This window comes from Euphorbia lathyris, chromosome 4 (assembly GCF_963576675.1).
Source record: "Euphorbia lathyris chromosome 4, ddEupLath1.1, whole genome shotgun sequence".
NCBI lineage: Eukaryota > Viridiplantae > Streptophyta > Magnoliopsida > Malpighiales > Euphorbiaceae > Euphorbia > Euphorbia lathyris.
The window spans coordinates 56,801,127-56,823,179 of record NC_088913.1 but is presented as its reverse complement, the minus strand read 5'-3'; the positions used below and the strand labels follow the sequence as shown (position 1 = coordinate 56,823,179).

Genomic DNA, 22,053 nt, shown 5'->3' with positions numbered 1-22,053 from the left:
TGGTTGGTGCATAAGGAGAAGTTCGTTGTTGCTTGGATGAAGGATTTCCTACATTTTGGCAACACAACTTCTTGTAGAGTGGAGAGCGAACATGCGAGTCTAAAGCAATGGCTAAATACAGCCACTGGCTCCCTTGATACGGTATGGAAGAAGGTTCACAAGCAAATAGAATCTCAAGCAACTAATATCAGGTATTTGCAATTTGTTCTACTGCAGTTAAGTAATTTGCATTTATGAATATATTTTATAACTAATAGTATGCTTATCTTCTTATTAGGTACATGCTTGAGCAGTCAAGGCTTCGTAAAGGAGTCATGTACTCCGGATTCCCATTTAACTACCTGGTCTTTAATGTCTCCCACCACTATATACAGTTGCTCAATGATGAGTTAGAGCGCATTAGAGGTTTGAGTTATAAAGTGAACGTGCGTTGCGGTTGTGTATTGAGAACCTCTCATCAGATTCCATGTGCATGCGAGCTCAAACGAGCTTATGATCATAACAACCCGATCAGTATTGAGAGTGTTTATGTGTTCTGAAAAACACTTTTAATTAATTATGGTGGCACTGATGAAAATGTAGGGTGTAATGATCAGACGAAGGATCAGAGATACTTTCAATCCTAAGTCGACCAGGTCTCTAAAGGCGACCCAGCCTTTATGTGGAATATTTTATTACTAGTCCATGATCAACTACACTCGAATCAAGCGCACTATACAGAACCAGATGTAAAAATTCACGTGCGAGGATGACCTAAGGGGAGTAAATCAACAAAACGTATATCGAGTGCATAGGAGTATAATGACACTGGTCGTGGATGTGCTCGTTCTTCTAGTTCGTCTTGAAGTCGTGGTAGAAGTGGTAGAAGAAGCTATTCATCATCGGTCCATAATGCTGCATCAACAGGTAATGTTTATTTGATAAACCCAGTTCTGTAATGTTTTGCAATATCTAGTTCATTTACAACCAAAATAAGTCATACAAGCTTTACAATATCTTATTTCACTCACTGCAGATGGAAATATGTTTGACGTTTGTGATTTTACACATTCTGATAAAATAGTCGGCATAATTAAGCCATACGTCGAATCATATCTCGACGTCATTGGTGATGGCAATTATCAGTTATGTTACATTTATGTTTAGTTATGTTACAGGTTGATACTATTTGAGTTCTGTAATGTTCTGGAATGATTCAATTATGTTACAGGTTGATATTGTTTGAGTTCTGTAATGTTCTGGAATGATTCAATTATGTTACAGTTATGTTACAAGTTGATACTATTTGAGTTCTGGAATGATTCAGTTATGTTACAGTTATGTTCAGTTATGTTACAGGTTGATACTATTTGAGTTCGGTAATGTTCTGGAATGATTCAGTTTGAGTTTCATAAATAAGTCTTGATATGGAGTCAAAAGTGTAAAATATAATCCATACAAATATAATAAAAAAATAAAAATACAGTCACAAATCACTTGGCTAAATGCCAAGCAACCATAATCTGCTCCAACGACTATCTCCACTCGGCCGCATCCTCCTCATCATGCCCTTTCAGCACATCCAACACACCTTCGCCCCAGTTAGCCAAACGGCTAACCCACTGACAGAAGAAAAAACAAATACTTAATAAATATCATTTCATATTTGTAAATCAGTAGATTAAGACCAAAATCACTTACAATCTCACTTTTGGTCGTGTATGAATAGTCGATGTGGGTCCAGTAATCTCCGGCAGTAGATGAGGATGTGAATGACGGGTGTACCAATGCATGTACTGATCCTCACAGTCCGACAGAATTCATGCTGGCGTGAACCTAGATAATATCAACATAGCCACCTCGAGAAACGAGTCCCAACAATTCTATGCCATCACATGTGGCACCTCTACCCGATACTTCAAACTAGACCAGGGGCATACGGCCTTAGAAGGCCTCAAGGTCGGTCTAGGGATGGTCTGCGTGTAACCCAGCTGGCGAAGGCATCTGCCCGACATGTACGGCTTGATCACATCCCTGTATCGTATCCATCCGGCGTATGTCGTCCTCGGGGTACCCGTAATGGCATCAGGACCATACGGCATCCATATCACCTACATATGTAGACAACTAAATTAACATACAAGTAAATCAAAATATTTAAATTGCACCAAATTTATAAATAAATGGAAATTGTACCTCTTTCGCTGTCAATCTATCAATCCGGGCTCGATATGATCTCAACCGATCATCACTCTTCTCTAGCGCGATGGATGGCCATATGGAAGCCCTAGGAAGATGGGGGTCCACGGTAACTCCCTCCCGATGAGGCCTGAAGCACGAGAAGTACTCATAAATTCATGCCTAAAGCAGTGTTAGACAACCAGTGATCTGGCCGCAGTCTCCTCTACTAGCAATACCTAAATGACGGTATAGATATGCTAGTGCAGCCGAGCCCCATTAGAATCCCATGGCTCCAGTTGCCGAGTCCTGCACCTCCAGTAGGCAAGAAAGTCGAGTGTAGTCACCACTCTTGTCTACGAACAAGGTGGAACCAAGCATCAGCCACGTCCAAGCTGTAGCCTGGGCATCAGGAATGTGATCTCCTCGATAATACTCCATGACGGAAGCCGTTCGTATACCGCCGGAAAAGTAGTGACCGACCAGCAACTCTGCCTGAGTCATCCCAAACAAGTCCATCACGCATGACTGCAGCTCATCCGAACCCATCTCAGTGGTCACCATGTCCCTATTTATGGGGATACACAAAATCTACCACACGTCATGCAACAAAATGCTCATCTCACCGAACGACATGTGGAATAATGACGTGCCTAACTGCCACCGCTCTGCAAAAGCTGTAATCAAAGGCATATCGATGTGGCCGTACATAACTACTGGACGATGGGCCTACCCAGATGACTCGATATGCGACCAAATATCCTCAGAAGCACCGATGTGCCATAACACCAGCCTCCCGCAATAACCTGATCTGGTCTGGCACCTAAGGATGCCCCTATCCTACCCGCTTCAGATAGCACATGCAATATGTCCCAGAAAGCTCGGGATCACAGATGCATCAACTGGACCCCTGAGGACCGGGGCCTTCACGATCTAGTCGTCCTCAATAATACTCTTGGAGCGTTTGCTGCTACCTCAAAATTACAGTACACGAATTACAAAATATTCTTGTATTTTCTATTAATAAGGAGTAAATCATATAATAATAACTAAATTTAGCTAATACAAGAATAAATATATAATGTAAGTTTAAATTTCTTACCAAAAGACGACCCTGTTGCAGCAGTAAAACGTCTGTCTCGACCCCTCGTCATTATTCCAGGGGGTACTAGGATAGTATCAGCACTCGGAGGAGGCAGAGAGTCATCTGCGTCCATCTCTACATCATCAGCCTCCTCTTGATCTCCAACACGCGCCTCGTGTGCATCGTGTGCCCTCTGTGCGTCCCCCCATCAATCTCTGCTCGGTCCCAATCCTCCGAGCAGAGGTAGTAACAGCACGTCTGGATGTATGCCGGTGTCCAGAACCACCGTCAGCAATGTCTGCCTGTAAATTAACAAACAAACCAATTAACTACATTTTTTATTTCTAATATTCAATTGTACGTTTTCGAATTTTTTTACTATTTCGGGTCTGCCAACTAAAGTCCCGGTATCATTTTTTTTTTGAAAAAATAAAAATAGCCCATTTTTGGTCTGGCCGGGTGACTCACACCACCTGGCCCAGGCCATAGGGCGGAACAGGTGCGGCGCACTAGTTGGCCATACGGCCAAACGGGTGCGCCACCCTGGCTCCCCCTTAGGTGGAACAGGTGGGGATCCCGTTCCACCTATGGGATGGAGGGGTGTGCCACCCATTCCCACCTCCCACCTAAGGTGGGAATGGGTGGCGATCCCGTGATGGTCGTAGGGCGGAATGCATAGTTCATACGTTCCGCCCTACGACCGGAACGGGTGGCGCACATGTTTACCACATTATTTCCGAATTCCGCCTCCGATTTTGCAGGCGGAACTCGTGTTTTCGAACAAAATCTAACAAAAAAACTTACCGGAATGCTCATTAAGCCTTTTTCCATTCCGTATTTTGGTACTATGACGTTTTAGGTCGGGTTTTTGAAAATTCAAAAAAAAGCTTGAGAGGATTTGAGAGGTTTGTGTATTTTGAGTTAAAATTATGAGAAGGACAAAAATGTCAAAAGGAAGCGGTGATAAGTAAATTAGAGGCGGTAAATAGCAGTTCACTTTGATAAAGAGGCAATGTTGTAAAATAATTTTTTATTTTTTTAATGGAAATGTTTATATTGTGATTACATCAATAAAAATAAGTACAAGGAACTAAATCGTTATAAGATTTATAAAGGGACTATAGAGTGGGGATGTAAATAAGTCGAGCCGAGCCGAATCTAGGTAGGCTCGGTATTAGCTCATTAATATCTCGAGCCGAGCTCTTTTGAACCGAGCTTTGATGAGCTTTGACCGAGCGAGTTTTTATCGAGCTTATAACGGGTTTTAACCAAATTCATCATACATGCATAAAATAAGTAGTGTAGAAAACAAAAAAAAAACCTTGTAACATACTCCATATGAGTTTAAAATGTTTATACAGAAAAACAATCAAGGGTTAAATCTTATTTGAGTTATAAATTGTGATGAAAACAAATAATAACCAATAAAATATATATAGTAATGAAATATATAGTAATTAAAAGTAATTGAGCCTGCTCACGAGCTTTTGAGCCAAATCTGAGGAAGCTCGGACTCAGCTCGTTAGTGCTTGAGGTGGTCATGAACTCGAGTCGAGCTTCAATCGAGTTTTCACCGAGCCAAGCTCAAATAGTTTGTGAACTACTAAGGCTCGTTTACACCCGTACTGTAGAGAGAGAAAAAAACTCATAAAAGATATATATAAAGAAAAAAGGTTTAAAACGTCATTTGCTCTTTCCACTTGTCCAAAAAGCTTGATTAGCCCATAAACTCTTAAAGTATCTCGATAACCTTCTGAACTTGCATAAAATATTCAGTTAGCTTTCTCAGCTTGCGTAAAATATAATCAATTGATTACTCGGTTGTAAAAAAGTAAGTTAAACGCAGAAGATGTATAGTCTTAGAATGTTATTACATAATTCAATAATAGATTAAAAAAGGAAGTTATTACTTGTTCAACTATACAACTAGTGTTCTCTAATATTACAACCACATTATTCCGATCTTAGTTGTTTTATTTTTTTAAGACACATGTAATACATCTTCCGTATTTAACTTATTTTTTTACAATTGAATGATCTATTGATTATATTTTATGCAAGTTCAAAAGGCTAGCTGAATATTTTATGTAAGTTCAAAGGATTATCGAAATATTTTAAGAGGTCAGATGATCAAAAGTTGTAAATTAAATTTGTTCTGGAAAGAGCAGATCATATTTTGCTTTGTTTTAATTATTGTATAATTGATTATGTTTTATTTTTCGGGTAGAGAGAGAGACAGTTATTGGGATCGAAACTGACGTAATTGCATTCGAAAGAAGAAAGTATTTTGAAAATGAATTGACAGTTATATCCTTCAGTTGGAATTTGTCCTCCTTATTTGCAACAGAGTTTCTTGTGGTTTCATTAGATGACACGTAACTTGTTTATTTTTTCATTTAAAGATGTGAACAATCAAGTAGTAATTTGAATGTATCTTATCTAAATCTACCCCTAAATATATAAAACCAAATTTTACACTCACATTTTTTTAAATTTTAGATATATCATTAAAATCTTATCCTTTAACTGTTTCTAATGTCAAACAAATTTTAGATCAAACAGTTAATATTTAACTTCAAAATAAAAACAAACATAACTCATGAATTAAGCTTATCTTTTTCTACTAAAGTGATGTATATTTTAATTTATTCTAATAAATTGATATATATATCAATTAATTGATTATTCTGTATTTCTTCAGAAGTATGGCAAAATTCTCACAATATTTATTGGATTTTAGGTTTGTTTGTTAAAAAATATTGTGTTTAGGAAAATAAGTATTTTTTAATGCTTGACTATAAGACTCGAAAACAGAAAGAAATGGTGAGTTGCTATTATTTTTAAAAAAGTAAAAAGGAATGAAGTTATATTTCAAAAATTTAAGTAAATGTTTTAATCTTTTTGAAGAGTATATTTTCCTGATAAACTTTCCTCTTGACTAATTTAAATTTTTTTGGTAAGCTTTCCAAAATAAATAAATACTTTCACAAAAATATTTCTTGCACAACAAGTACAAGCAGTCCTGTTTTTTTTTTTTTTTTTTTGTTCCTTTTTATATATAAAAATGCCATATTTTATTCATTAAATTAAAACATACAAATACAGTATGAAAATAAAGATGAATAAAACATTGTATCCATTAAGGCAACAACTAGTATAATATCCGCAAATGGAAAAAAAATAGACTATAAAGAATAATAAAAGAACTACAGATAGTAATAAAAACCATAAAAAGTATAAATAAATAAACATAGAAACCATATTACCGCTATAATCCATGTTTTATCATTTAGTCTCTTCCGAACATTCGGATCTGAGTCATTTCTGTTATTGTAACCAGCTAGAACGAAAAAATTGAAGGTGATAATGGCGGTAATTGTGAAATAAAGAATAAAAGGGAAAAAAAAAAAAAAATAGAGACAATCTCAGCCCTGGTCTCTTTTATTTGAAAAAAGATAATTTACTGTGTGAATTGACTTTAATTGAATTTATAAAATTCAGAGTAAAATATAGTTAATTATAATTTGTTTATCTCAACTTATGTTAATATTTATTTATTTCAACTTGACAAGCAGATGTTGATTTTTTTATAATATTATTGTTTTGCTTTTTTCCCCCTAATTACAATCGTTGTTAAATTTTACTGAAATGAAAAAAAAAAAAACTTTTAAGTCTGCAATTTCTTTTTTAATTATTGTAGCGACTTATTTACTATATTGAGAAGAAATAGAAAACAATAGAAGTATTGTTAATATTGAGTTATTTCTTTTCTATTTTCAACAATTCTTGTAAGTTTTAAATAGTAAAAAAGAATTATTCTAAGTTTTTTTTATTCAGCTTTAATTATCTAGTTTGTTCTTGAATTCAGTTGCTTTTAATTAATTTCATCAAATTAAAATTCATTGCAAACTTAAGTGGTGTTGTAGGACTACTCCCTCAAACAAAAACCGTCAGCGTTCTTTTTCCTTTCTTCTCTTTTTTTTTTTTTTTTTTTTAACTATTTTCTGTCAAATCTTCAAATCTTCCTCTTATGTGGATCTAGTACTGAAGAGAAAGATTAAAATTCTTTCTTCACCCTCTCATCAGATTAGATTTATTATATTTTTTTATTATATTTTCTTTTTAATCAGCATTTATATATTTTTTTTTGAATCTCTTTATCCGTTTGAATTGTACATGCTTTCTTTTATTCTGTTATTTATACATTTTTTGAATTTAGGAAGAGCAGAAACGATTTATTTTATCCGTGGATCAATATATCTACGTGGTTGCAACAAAAGAAATGACTCAGATCCGAATGTTCGGAAGGACTTAAATGAAGATTCAATTACAGATGCTTTTTTACGAATTTGGATTTCCATTGTGGGCTTTGTAAGATTTTTTACCTTTTTTGTTTCTCGTTGTATACTAAGCATTTTGATCAGAATTATGAAAAAGGCAAAAAAGTCCAAATGTGAACAGCAACTAGTAAAAAAAGGACGATATTTAGCAATCCACTTAAAAGAAGCAGCTGAGAAACTCTCTTTTTCTTATCCAGTCTTGGAGTTTTCTATGTGAAATATCTTCTTTAATTTTCTTTTTTTTTTGATTTATCATACATCAAACCTCTATAAATTAATAATGTTGGGACCGTGAAATTTTATTAATTTATAGAAATACTAATTAATCAATAAATTAATAATTATTAATTTATGAAGTTGTGGATGATTTGGTACCTTTAGGACCAGTCACAAGAAATGAAGTAATTATAGCATCAACCATTCTTTACAAATTTTTTTGTTACAATTTGACAAGGGTACACCAGAACTTTTGAATGCACTGAGAATAGTTAGAGATGAAATTATCTAGATTTAAATTAAAAAATAGAGTAATATTTTGCTAAATTATCCCAAGTATATATCTATATATACTTGCATATGTATTTGAGAAATTATTAATTTATAGAGATAATAAAACAATGTATTTATAAAGAGTTGTTCCAAAAAATTATTATCTTATTAATTTATTAAAATTGATCATTTTTTGAACTGGCCCAAGTCGAGACTAGAATAAATTATTATTTTACAGATATCATTAATTTATCGAGTATTAATTTATGAAGGTTTTATTGTAGAATGATATATTTTTTTTTAGTTTTTTCTTTATTTATATTTTTTTTTTTTGGTTATTTCTCTCTATATGGTTGGTTGTGGTATGTTAGTCCACAAAATAAAATTTCGCACTTATATTTCCTTTATTTATTCGCAATAACCTAATCCGCAACAGCTTTAAATAGTCTAGCAACTTAGAGCATCTCCAATAAAGGATGCTTTAAAGAGTGCCAAAACTTAACACATCATTCTAAAATACCATATTTTATTAACTTAATCGTCCACGTCAATCTTGACAACTTGTGTTTAAAAATGCTCTAATAGTAAGCAACTTCAAAAGTTGCCACAATGACCTCACAAATCATTACTTTATATATAATTTATTTTAGTTATAAATATTGTTAACGAACAGTGAAATGAGAGAGTGACTCATAAAAAATGTACACCAATAGTAATCAAATAAATCATTTTTTTATATTAAAATAAAGTTCGGCAACCTTCAAGCAAGGTTGTCCAAAAGTGGTAACCTTATTTAACACATCTAATGTCATATCATCCGACACTCTTTTAAGCACCACCTATTGAAGATGCTCTTATAACAGCACTAGGAACCCAATATGAATTTTCCAATCTTTGCGTACCTTGCCAATCATTTTGATTAAATTTCAAGTATTGTCGTGCAAATCTATAAACTTAATTATTTATATTAATTGAGAATTAATTTCTCTAACACATCCGCACCAAACTATATCTGACGAGATTGAAATTAACATTATTTGAAAATATCGTTAACAGTATTATTATGGAATACATTTAAAATTAGCGGCACATTTAAAAAAATATTATTATGGATAATCCATTTTAGGTTATTGTAATATATTTTTTAATAAAAATTTGTAGGCCTAATACATCAGCAGGTCCCTGAACTTGTCCATAATAGTAGATTGGCTCCCTGTACTTTGCAAGCATCTCACCAGCTCCCTAAACTTGCTTATTTCGTATCACCAGCTCCCTAAACTTGTCCATAAAAATTGATTAGCTCCATGAACTTTACAAGTGTCTCACCAGCTCCCTAAACTTGTTTATTATGTAACAACTAAATACAAAAACCATAATACTAACTCGGGTTAAGGTGCAAAAATACTCCTAACGTTTTGGGTCAGGAGTAATTTTACCCATAACGTCTAAAATGGTGCAATTTTACCCCTAACGTTAATAGCCAAGTGCAAATTTATAAATTTGGTGAATTTTTTTGTCCTATTCGTACAAAAGACAGTATATTTTTTTTTATTTTTTTCATATCCCAATATATGTTTGTGATTTGTTACTGATAAAATGACACATGTATGAAGTTTAGATGCCAAGATTCATGACCGAGAAAACAGTTTAATGAATTATTTCTCAAATTAACCCAATTTATCAATGTTTGGGGTAAAATTGCACCATTTTAGACGTTAGGGGTAAAATTACTCCTGACCCAAAACGTTAGAGGTATTTTTGCACTTTAACCCGAGTTAGTATTATAGTTTTTGTATTTAGTTGTTACAGAATAAGCAAGTTTAGTGAGCTGGTGAGACACTTGCAAAGTTGAAGGAGCTAATCAATTTTTATGGACAAGTTTAAGGAACTGGTGATTCGAAATAAGCAAGTTCAGGGAGCTGGTGAGACATTTGTAAAGTTTAGAGAGACAATCTACTATTGTGGATAAGTTCGGGAGCTGCTGATGTATTAGGCCAAATTTGTAGTAATAGCTTCATTTAGGAAGTTTTAAAGAATTATATATATAAAAAATTGTATATGAAGGAGAATTGGGTATATATGTTATTCAGTTGCGTTCACATGGATCCTAATGACCACGTAAATTTGGTTATTCACCGTTAGATTTAGACGGATTAAAATCATAAGGTAGAGATTCAAAACATCCTAAGGCTTATATTTAATCCGTCTAGATCTAACGATAATGACCAAATTTACATGGTCAGGATCCATGTGAACGCAATCATATAAGTATTTTGAAAAATGATTGAAGAAGTGATGTAATTTTTTACCGCCTTTATTAAGTCAAAACTTTGGATTTAGGTGAGTTGAAGTCGCCACTAGGACACGTCTGGTAGTGTTAAAAAACCATATTATTGATTGTGAGTTTAGCATTTCCGAGCCACCTTCCTCTTCAATCCTCCCTCGAAAAATCAGTTCCCGAAGGATTATTAGTAAATAAAAACCCAACCTTTTCTTCTTCCATTCTACTTTTTCAATGGCTTCTCTCTCTTTCTTTCCTCTATTTTATTCTTCTTCCATTCAACTTTCTATCACCGATTGAATCCCGATTCCATAAACCCTAACCCTAATTTCACTTTCACCTCAATTTCTCTGTTCCTACTCTCTTTTTGCTTGATTTTTTTTTTTCCAATTTATTCTCGCTTTGGATTTGGTAGATGGCCCGGGGTAATAAGTCTTCTGCTTCACTCGCTCCCGGATTCCGATTCCACCCTACTGATGAGGAACTCATCAGGTATTACCTCAAAAGAAAGGTCACAAATAAACCCTTTCGGTTTGATCCAATTGCTGTCGTCGACATCTACAAGTCCGAGCCTTGGGATCTTCCAGGTATGCAATTTTTCTTTCCTTTTAATTAGTCAGTGATTGGTTCCCTAATTGTTCCCGTCAAATAGGAGGGAATCAGTTAGAATTCAAAATAAAAGAATTGTCAATCGTGCTTGAAAGTCCTTTGTTTCCTCTTTTGGATTTTTTTTAGATAAGTCGAAGTTGAAAACAAGAGATCTGGAGTGGTACTTTTTCAGTATGCTGGATAAGAAGTATGGAAATGGATCCAAGACTAATCGGGCAACTGAGAAAGGATACTGGAAGACTACCGGGAAGGACCGTCCTGTTCGCTGGAATTCACGAACCGTCGGGATGAAAAAGACCCTTGTGTATCATCTTGGACGGGCTCCACGTGGTGAGCGCTCCAATTGGGTAATGCACGAGTATCGTCTTACTGACGAGGATTTGGAGAAAGCTGGGGTAGTCCAAGTGAGATCAATTTCAAATTGTTGAATTAAATTTTGTTTTATTTAGTTTTGGATTATCACTTACTATTGTTCCTTTGGTTTGGTAGGATGCCTTTGTGCTGTGTAGGATTTTCCAGAAAAGTGGGACAGGGCCAAAGAACGGAGAGCAATATGGGGCACCATTTGTTGAGGAGGAATGGGATGATGAAGAGTTGGTGACTCTATTACCAGGTGAAGAGATGGAGATGGTGGTGTCTGATGAAGTTGTTCTTGAAGATGATGCTTATGTGGAAACGGATGACCTTGACCAGGTTTTTATTTTCGGTGATCCTTGTCATTAATCATGTTTTATCCTTTAACTTTATTGATTTCATGAATGAATATGGATGGAGGATGTTTTTTTTTTTATTTAAATAGTAGTTATATAAACATTAGGGTTAGTTTATTCTAGTCTAGAGCAATGTCGCTCTGGCAGTTAACAGTTATAGGAAATGTGGTTTGCATATCTGGTGGGTTAGATGGTCAAAATATTACGAATTGAACAGTTGAAGATTGGACATTGAAGAAAAAATTTTAGGCGAAGGTTTGTGAATTGAATTAGATAGATTTTATCGATTATTGAGAATGAAAAGCTCTGTATCTTATGTCCTCCTAAAAACTTTCTGGCAGCAGCGAAATGTTAGTTTTCTATATGCATTCTTTTGCAACAAATATTTTTAAGAGATGGAAGAGGTCTGATTACGAGTTAGAAATCAAACTAGAAAATTATGCTATCATAACATTATGTGTGGGTCATCAATAAAAAGGGCGGCCTGGTCGCACTACGCGTCCCCGCTGAGCGAGGGTCCGGGGAGGGGTCTCACCACAAGGGTGTACTGGGGGCAAGCCTTCCCCTGCCAATTTATTTGGCAAGAGGCCGCTCCTAAGACTCGAACCCGTGACCTCTTGGTCACACGACAACAACGTTTACCGTTGCGCCAAGGCTCGCCCTCCATGTGTGGGTCATCAATACGAAAAAAAAAATACCAAGGATATGGTGTTGTTCGATGGTGCAAACTATGGACTGTGAAAAAAGCGAGAAATCAGTTTGTACGCTTTGAAAAGTTTTTAGAATGTTGGATGTTATTTTTTTGATTAGTTTTAGGGCTGTAATCGAGCTGAGCTTTGGCCTCCTCATGCTCGACGCATTAGAAAATTGATGAGCTCGAGCTTGAGCCCAACATTCTGATCGTGAGCTGCTTATGAGCTATTCGCGAGCTTGTTCACAAGCTTTGCTCGTGATCGGTTCATTAATTTAGTTAATGAACTTCGCTCACGAACAACTCATTAATTATGTTCATTAATTGGTGTTGATTTGATATTTATTTCACATAAAACGACATAGTTTTGAAATCTACAAAACTACTTTGTTTTACATTTCCCCCTTTATAGAAATATTACTATTAAAAAAAATCTAACCAAGCTTGCTCACGAGCGTGTTCATGAACATTAGAATTGAGTTTGCTCATGGATCTATAATTTAGCCTACTCGTGAGCATTTATCAAGCCGAGCTTTAAGGCTCGGTTCATTTACAACCCTAATTAATTTAGGCTTTGCGGAGAAAAGAGAAGAAAGATAGATGAGGTTTTAGCAGTGGAAGGATGGATTAATAGGATAAATGGAGTTTTATGAAGACTAAGAGAATAATTTTGAATACTTAAATTAGCATCTTGCGAAATATTGATTTTCTTCTTCTTCTAATCGGTGTCTCTGACAGAATTATGATGTTGGAGTTGCACCTGAAAACGCCCTTCCTGTGAATTACTACCATGGTGAAACAAGCAACTATCCAGAGCACTCTGGAAACACCGCTGGAGATGATCATAAGCCTATAATTGACAGGGGGGAAACTCAGTATGTTTCTGATCTTCCTAACGGCCAAAACTTATTTATTTTGCCTGGGCAATATGAAATTGATGCAAAATCGGTAAGACATGAATATATTGCTGAATCAAGCAACAAGGCAGATGCCGTGGACAATGACTACCTGCTAGATGAGCCATTCATGGATGCAAGCAATGATCCTCCATTTAGTGAAGGATTGTTTCTGGAAACTAGTGATCTTTCGAATCCTGTGGAACCTGACTCTGCTAGGGATTCTACTGTTTTCGACATGGTTGATGAGTACCTAAATTTCTTCGATGCTAATGATGATAACCTGAGTTTTGATCCTTCTGAACTTATGGGAAGTGAAATGATTGTTTCTGAACAAGTTCCAGTTCCAGTTCCTGAAAAGGTAAATGTTTAATTGGAATTGTTTTTTCATTTCTGCTCATTTGAATGGTGTTTTGGAGGTGCACAATCAATTATCTTATTACTTTACAACAGGATGCGAATGGAGGAAATGAGGAAGTGCCAATAGCAACCAACAAACTGGTGGAAGCACACAATGACAGTGATGCATCCTCGTCCAAGGAATATAAGCCAGATTTTACTAAATTCGAGTCAGGTAAATTTGAATCTCATTTTGTTGTCATTTCGTATTTCTATCTAAAAGTTTACTTTTCCCCACTGTTATTTGGAGAAAGGGTAAATTTTTTAGCCTTTCAAGTTGGCTCTCTGGATCAACTTTGGGTATTAATTTGAGTCCATAACTTGGCATTTTGTGGTCAACATAGTCCAAATGCACGGAAGCATATGATTGTAGAATGCTGACACGTGCCATCTTGGACTAATTTGCCAGTTTAAGGATCAAATTGGCATCTAAAGCTCATTTGGGGCAAATTGACATGCGTATTTATTTGCTGTATTTGTGGATATGAAATTAATTTCTGTTTGAACTTGTATATTGTGTAGATATGAAGAAGTATCCGTTCATGAAGCAGGCCAGTCACATGTTGGGTGGCATTTCGGCACCTCCTGCATTTGCTTCGGAGTTCCCTATGAAGGGATTAAACGGGGCACAATCATCAAGTTCTATTCGTGTTACTGCTGGCATGATAAGGATAGAGAACATAAGTTTTGGAGGCAATGGGATGGATTTGTCATTCAGTAAGAATGGGAATGTGAATATCGTGCTTTCGTTTGGCATGTCTGAAGAGAATGCAAGTCGAAATGGGGTGAGTTTAGGGTCAATAGGGTCAGAGAAGATGTGGTCAGTAGCATCGTGGGGGTGGTGCATGTTAATGTTGTTCTGGGTTGTGATCCTTTCAGTGAGTTACAAAATAGGAACATGTATTAGTGCAAAGTAAGTTATATATGAATGAAACTATTTCCTCCCCCATTTTGGATATGGTTGGGTTGGGGTTATCCACCCCATTTTATAGGACAGAGACAGAAAAGATTCTTTATTTTCTATTTAGATATAGTTGGGTGTGTTATGACTTTTAACACTAGTTGATTAAATGTATTACAAAACTGCACACGTCAAAATAGTAGTTGGTAGGATAGAATTTTTATTTGCTTATATATGATATATGTATAAACAGGCACTGTGATTGATGATCAGCAAATATTTTAATTGCAGAAAACTCAGTTGGATGACTATATTATATATGTTCTTAGTGTTGATAATTGAGGGATGTTTTCTTCTGGTATTATTTATATGGATGAATTTTGGGACAAATCTCTTTTTGCTTGACATCAAAGCCTATAACTAATACTTGGATTTTATTCATTTACCACATGATCTATAGGGTTCTTAAGGTGAAAGAGTTATGCTGGTTTGGAGAGGTAAATAATTCGCAATTGCATCAATGAGCTAAATTACACTCATGGCCATTGAACTTTATTGCTACTAATATTATAGTTATTAGGGTTGAGTGCAAAAATACTCCTAACACTTTGGGTCAAGAATAATTTTACCCTAACGTTTAAAATGATTTGACTTTACCCATAATGTTGGAAGTCGAGCAATTTTATCTCTAACGTTGGTAAATTGGGTCAATTTGAGAACTAATTCATAAAATTGTCTTCTCGGTTATGTCTTATCATCTACACTTCACATGTGCATCATTTTATCAGTAACAAATTACAAACATATGTTGAGATGTGAAAAAAAATAAAAAAAATATATTGTCTATTGTACGAATTGGACAAAAAAATTTTTTTTACCAAATTTATAAATATTAATATCAAATTCTATTTAATAATTATAAAAAACATGAAACTTATTTTTAGAACGAATTGATATACAATTCGTGCAAAATAAGGAACAAAAATATCTGTGTTTTATAATAGTGTCTAGAATTGATCCAAGTTATCAACGTTAGGGGTAAATTGCACCATTTTAGACATTATGGGTAAAATTGCTCTTGACCCAAAAGGTTAGGAGTATTTTTGCACCTTACCCTAGTTACTAAATATTGAAACGTAACATAAAATAACTTTACACTTTGTAATATTATGATCAAAATTTAATTAATGTCCATAAATGACCATTGAGAATCTTAAAATAGAAACGTCCAGTATTTAAAATTGTTTAGAACTATATTTACTATCTAATATTTTTTTATTTTCTAAAATTATAACTTTCAAGCATTTGATTCTTAAACATTCAATTTATCTCTTCTAATCAAACAAAACCTAAATGACATCGATCGAAAAAGTTGAACAATCAAAACCGCTTAGAATGTCTTTTCCCTTAGTTGATATTGACCGAGTTTCATGTAAGAATTGTAAAGTTGAGTGATTTTTATGTTATATTTTAAAGTTTAATGACTATAAAGTTAATCGGGTAATATTAGTGGTCATGACACATCAATGTGATGTTAATAATGAATTTCTCCATGATGAATTATATGAGGAAGTCTACATAAAGCCTCTATCTGATTTGATTTCTTCGTCTTTTAGTTTGGTTTGTGAGCTCCGATGTTTTCTCTAAAAATTGCTAAAACAAAGTCACGTGTAACAATGCAAGAATTATATAGCAAAACGACCCCTCTAAACAAACATTTTACGTAAATTCCTCTAAAAATGCCATTACTCTTTTTTTTTTTTTTATCTGAGGCGTATACTACCATAGAACTTCTCGAGTTAATTAGCCATAAAATGACCACAAAGCATATGGTTTAGGCGGTTAAAGAACTGAATTAATTAAACCATTCAATATTGAATGGTTTAAATATTGCGAACCAAATGACCAAAAAGCACACGGTCTAGACGGTTAAGGAACTGAATCAATTAAACTATTCAACAAAAGTTTGAATACTGCGAATAGAATAGAATAGAATAGAATGTAAATGTAATTAAACTACTCGTTGGATTGATTTTTTTTTTTTTCGCTTAAAATATTTGCCCTCTTGATTAATCGAGGGCCTCAAGAATGTTTAAACTGATGATCGAGTTTCAGACAGAATTAGCACACCATTATCTTGAAAAGCAAACATCAAGTTGAAAAATGCTTAATCATAGACAATGTAAATAAAAATAGCTAAACCTAGGCAAAAGGAAGAAAAATAGATGACAGTAATAATATCAAACTACTACTAGTATCACAAAATTTATTACATTTATTGAAATTTGACAAATTTCTAATACAATACAATCTGTGTTATTATTGAAATACAACAAATATGACGTTTTAATTACACCTCCTCCTGCCTTGTACATTTCAGTAGAAGAAACAACTTGCTGATTTAGATTACATTTCTCCAGGAAGCATTGTGTCTTCTGGTAGATCACAATAAGCAATCCCCTGAAAACAGTCAAACCAATTCCAATTATTTAATCTAGCACATATAGCATAGGAAACATGATTCAAGATCAGACATCTTTTATACTGAATACATGAATTTCGAGATGTTAGCTTAAGCAATTTGAGGCTTTCTAGACTTAGTAAAGTCCGGTAGAAGAGTAAGAGAAACAGATTATATATAATCATACATAAAGTTTACCTCTCCAGTAAGGTGGGCTACACACCTCTTCTCAGCTAGCAACTCAGCTTCACTCTGTAAATAAAAGAGCAAATTGAATGTGCAACTGATTGAAATTCATCTAGTACTAAAGACATAACAACTAGTTTTTCCACTAGGACTCCCCAAAAGGAGGCAAAACTCCCCCTATCAACTGTTTTTTCCATGCACAAAACTCGAACTTGAGACCTTACTTAAGTGGAGGAAGCTCCCGACCACTCCAACCAACAACTGGTTGGTACACATAATATGTTCAACAAGTGATAGCATAGCGGATAAATTATGCAAACCTTAGTGATTTTCTTGAGAAGGTAGTCATCAAATATTACATCCTTGACAAGTTCATAATCACCATCTCCCTGCCAATAGGCAATTAGTTTTCAGTAATTTCAGAATCATAGAAAATGGAAAATATAAAATAGCTTCCATGAGAAAACTTACTTTTGATCTACATGGCATGCTAAAAACTAAATCTTCTGCTATGCCATACGGATTCCCATTAGTATAAACCTGCATTTTTGTGCAAAGTATGAGACAGACAAAAGCACCAAGAAAAAGGAGCCTTTTTAAGCTTAGTACCCATTATGAATCTCTTATACCATACGACTCTATTCGAGTCAATACATCCTTTCAACTTGGCTTGCTAGGTAAAATTAGATCAAAATGAAATGACGTGAAAAGAACTTACTCCTGTGGAAAACCAATCACCCTCAGGGGTGGGAGTAACAAGAGACTTCATGGCATCAGCAATGGACACAGCAGTTGATGCAGCTGACGATCGTCCCCATTTCTGAATAAGCACTCCACCTCTCTGCATATGTTTAGGGCACACTACACATTGATTAAAATCAAATTCCGGCAGTAAGACAAAAAGATCAAGACTCAATTATTTATGATGATGCATTTGCAGGATTTACCTTCTGGACCTTCTCAGTGAACTCTTCTTCTAACCATTTATGATCTTTGATAACCTCTTTAACAGGTAAGCCATTGATTCTAGCATTTAGAAAGTCAGGAACCTATATAAAGTCGTAGAGTTTTTGTTGAGAAAAGTTCAGGAGAGTTGAATCTGTGGATATGTTTTGGAGCAGAAAATTCACCTGAGTCGTTGAGTGATTCCCCCAGATGGTCATATTTGACACTTTATCATAAAAGACACCAGCTTTAAGGGCAAGCTGCAAGCAAACCATGAGGAATTAATCTATAGAGATAATATTTATGAGGATCATTTAGAATGATATGTTTACCTGGCATTTTGCTCTGTTCTCATCTAACCTAGTCAAAGCATGGAAATTCTTTGCAGGTATATTTGGAGCATTTTTCAAACAAATTAAAGCACTGCACCACATAGAAAAAAATATATGAATAAGACCCATAACAAAAGCTAGGTAGGTGTCAAGGAAAGCAGTATGAAAATAAGACATGATTCTTACTTGGTGTTACAAGGGTTGCCTACTACTATCACCTTAACATTAGGGGATGCAACAGCATTGAGAGCTTTTCCCTATTGCATTTATATGCATGATTAGTACAATGGCTTAAATGACAAAAAAACAAAAGAGAAAGATGGAAGCTTGAGGGGGCACCTGTTCAGCAAAAATCTGTCCGTTGATATCTAGTAAGTCAGCTCGTTCTATGCCAGGACCACGAGGCTTTGCACCGATCAAAAGAGCCCATTCCACGTCTTGGAACACCTCATAAGGGTTTATTCCGATGATCACTTCTCTCAACAAAGGGTACAAAGAATCCTCAAGTTCCATTGCAACTCCTACACATATATATAACCATCACACTTTCAGAGCTTGATGAACTAATATAAATTGAATGCAACACGTACTTAAGCTAGAAAATATTATCAAATATTAGTCTAGAAATGCAATTTTAATGTCAAAAAAGCAATCATATCAACCAAGTATTTGCAATTCAAATCTAATGCAAATGCAATCCTAATAAAACTAATTCACAAATAAGGCTGTTTAATAAATTAGTGGAGATGGAGAGTTTGAGCTTCTGACTTTTTTTTTTTTGCTTGTTGTCAACTTGATAATGATGGAATGAAACTAGTTTGACTTGATAACTTGATAAATAACAATCGGACTAGAGGGTAGTAGATTTTAGTAGTTAGTGTTATTGAAGTTTTTGATGAACAATGATGAAGATCCGAAATAGAGATGAATCGAATCGAATCGAATTGTGAATTGTAAGATTCTGTTACAATTTAGATTGGGCTCAAAATAAGCTGAATTGTAAGATTCTAGCAACAGTAGGGCAGTGCATTATAGTATGCATGTTCTATTATACTTTTTCAGGTGTAAAGCTCCATTTATCTGAATATGATCACTTGTTTCTTACACAAAAAAAGGTCTATTCGATCAATTAAATGAACATGAAAATCAAAGTTTACCTTCAAGAGCTAGAACTGATCTCTCAGATCCCAATAGTTTCAATGCTATTGGCTGATCTGGCCCAAAAACCTCTCCGGATGCAAGCTGGCCAAATAAAAGAACCAATTTCACATTGATTAAAAACTAGAACTAGGATCTAGAAATATTAAGTTGCATCTTCCATGAATCAGAAACATGAAGAAGACCTTACTTTAAAAAGTAGATGGTTAGATATCATTCCAGCAGCACCAGAAACTGCTATGTTAATCAGTTTCTTCCATGATTTTGTCTCCTCCTCCTGCAATCACAAGGAAACATAATACTTGAGCCATATTAAATTGTCCCAAAGTAAGGAATTAGACATTAAATTACAATTAACACGTGGAGATTTCAAATTGTACAACTACATATCTGAAAAATAAAGTCTTTATCCAATCAATAAAATGATTTCATAATCAACAAAACAACCAATGAATGAACATTTAAACAAACACATAGATGGCATATGAAATATAAAGTAAAGGTAAAAAGCTCATACAGCAAAAAGGTCATATGTTTGGCAGAAAACACCAAAGCAATCAGGTTTTTCTTTAGTCTGAACTGGAACTGGAACTGGAGCTTGAACTTGACTGTAAAAGAGATCCAAAAATGGAAGTTAATACGTTATCCATTAGTGAAATTATTGATGGAATATCAAAATCAAAATGAAAGTAAAAACTTACTTGACAGAGCAAGTGATTTTAGTGTTTGTAGGCCGGGAAAGGGGTCGAACAGAACGGCGCAGGTGGAGAGAGAAATGGGTGGATGAGAGTGAGAGCTGAGAAGAAGAGTTAATACGAGTTCTAGTTTGGTTATATAAAGCTGCAGGTGAAGTAAGCTCTGCCACTGCCATGACAGAGAAAATTCCTCACACAGAATGAAAAAAGATCACTTCTTTCCACCACTCTCTCCTGACAGAAAAGAGAGAGAAACAGAGGGAGAGCAGAGAAGAAGAAGAAGAAGAGGGATTATTTGAAGAGACGAGAGAGTAATGTATTATAAGGCTATACATACGACACTTGTCAGTAAAATGTGATCTATCAAATCCTATAGTAAATTTAATTATTTTTTATTTAATTTAACCTATATTGTCACTAGAGTGTTAAAAAGATGATTATATTTTAATATTATAATTGAATTTTCATGGCATAAATGTCCAAATTGTAGCTTGAAAATTAATTAGGATCCTAAATTATAAAAGTCACCAATCAGATTCCTTTACTTACTAAAAATCATCAATCGAATTTTTATTCTAAACAAAAATCTTCAATTGAGAACTTATAAATAATCATTTCATTGAACAGTTTTAGACATTTTTCTTCAAACACATTTTGACCAATACAAAGAATATTACAGTTTATATTAAATAATCACAATTTCCGACTTTAGGATAAGATAGAGATTCAATTGATAATTTTTACTTAATTCAAAAATCTAATTAATAATTTTAATAGTTTAAAGTTTTAATTAACTTTGAAGCTTTACCCATCCAACTAAGTGTAATGCCAATTTTCATTGACAACTAAGAAATTAGTGAACATAACAATAAAGGAATTCTTTCATAAAAAAAAGAAAGTCATATTTTAATTTATTTAATTTAATTACTGTAAAAAATATTAGGCTTAATATATTATTTGGCATATTTGATACAAGTAGAAAAAGATATCTTGGCACTTTGAAAATTTAAAGAATTAATTAAGCTTTCTAAATAAGTTTAGGAGATAAATGATATATTAAATCAAAATATTATTTCGTTATTTTTTTGGTTTGTCGCATAGGAGACATATGTTTGTTTTTTTTAGTAGATTGCTATTTACGCCCTCCAAATTGCTAGTTACCGCTTCTTATTAGATAATTTTGCCATTTTCATATTTTTCTTTTAAAAACTGAAATTTCTTTCTCTTCCGATCAAAACTGCAATTCTGAAAATAATAGATGAGTTACAATCCGAGAACCCCAGGAATGGATGATTACGAGTCAAAAAAATTGGACGAGATACATTTTTCGTGAAAATATACGTTATTGAATGGTTTATCTCTTCCAATCAAAACTGAAATTCTGAAAATAATGGATGAGTTACAACCCGAGAACCCTGGAAATGGGTGATTACGAGTCGGAAAAATTGAACGAGGTACATTTTTCACGATTTTTTTTTACCCTAGACAGTCACAATTTCCATCTGGCCTTTTGTGACCGTCTAGGGTAAAATAATTCGCAAAAAAAGATAAAATTTCAGTTTTGAAAAAAATATAAAAAGGTAAAATTATACACTAGAAGGCAATAACTAGCATTTTGGGACTGTAAATAACAACAATTTTTTTTATTTTTTTTGTGATTTTACATCTAAAGTAAATCCTTTCCAAGCTTAATTACCATATTTCAATGTATTTTATATA

At 34.2% G+C, this 22,053-nt stretch overlaps 2 protein-coding genes across 2 annotated transcripts; one reads left to right on the top strand and one right to left on the bottom strand.

Moving 5' to 3' along the window:
• Positions 1-10,473: 10,473 nt before the first annotated feature.
• On the top strand, positions 10,474-14,868 carry LOC136225960 (NAC domain-containing protein 78). Its single transcript, XM_066014179.1, has 6 exons — positions 10,474-10,938; positions 11,087-11,364; positions 11,450-11,653; positions 13,100-13,618; positions 13,711-13,831; positions 14,179-14,868. The coding sequence occupies exons 1-6, from the start codon at positions 10,767-10,769 to the stop codon at positions 14,571-14,573; spliced, it is 1,689 nt and encodes a 562-aa protein (XP_065870251.1). The 5' UTR covers positions 10,474-10,766; the 3' UTR covers positions 14,574-14,868.
• A 1,901-nt stretch (positions 14,869-16,769) lies between these two features.
• Positions 16,770-20,624, bottom strand: LOC136227395 (malate dehydrogenase [NADP], chloroplastic). The gene is made up of 14 exons (XM_066016045.1): positions 20,341-20,624; positions 20,157-20,247; positions 19,830-19,916; positions 19,639-19,723; positions 18,821-19,002; positions 18,668-18,738; positions 18,482-18,572; positions 18,335-18,409; positions 18,152-18,253; positions 17,923-18,045; positions 17,676-17,744; positions 17,525-17,593; positions 17,217-17,270; positions 16,770-17,017 (listed from the first exon to the last, which is right to left on the bottom strand). The coding sequence occupies exons 1-14, from the start codon at positions 20,508-20,510 to the stop codon at positions 16,964-16,966; spliced, it is 1,323 nt and encodes a 440-aa protein (XP_065872117.1). The 5' UTR covers positions 20,511-20,624; the 3' UTR covers positions 16,770-16,963.
• Positions 20,625-22,053: the final 1,429 nt, after the last annotated feature.

Coding starts and splice junctions, on each gene's coding strand:
- LOC136225960 (XM_066014179.1), top strand. CDS start 10,767: ATGGCCCGGGGTAATAAGTCTTCTGCTTCACTCGCTCCCGGATTCCGA. Junction 10,939..11,086: donor CGAGCCTTGGGATCTTCCAG/GTATGCAATTTT, acceptor GATTTTTTTTAG/ATAAGTCGAAGTTGAAAACA. Junction 11,654..13,099: donor AAACGGATGACCTTGACCAG/GTTTTTATTTTC, acceptor TGTCTCTGACAG/AATTATGATGTTGGAGTTGC.
- LOC136227395 (XM_066016045.1), bottom strand. CDS start 20,510: ATGGCAGTGGCAGAGCTTACTTCACCTGCAGCTTTATATAACCAAACT. Junction 19,917..20,156: donor AAACATATGACCTTTTTGCT/GTATGAGCTTTT, acceptor TTGTGATTGCAG/GAGGAGGAGACAAAATCATG. Junction 17,018..17,216: donor TAGCCCACCTTACTGGAGAG/GTAAACTTTATG, acceptor GACTGTTTTCAG/GGGATTGCTTATTGTGATCT.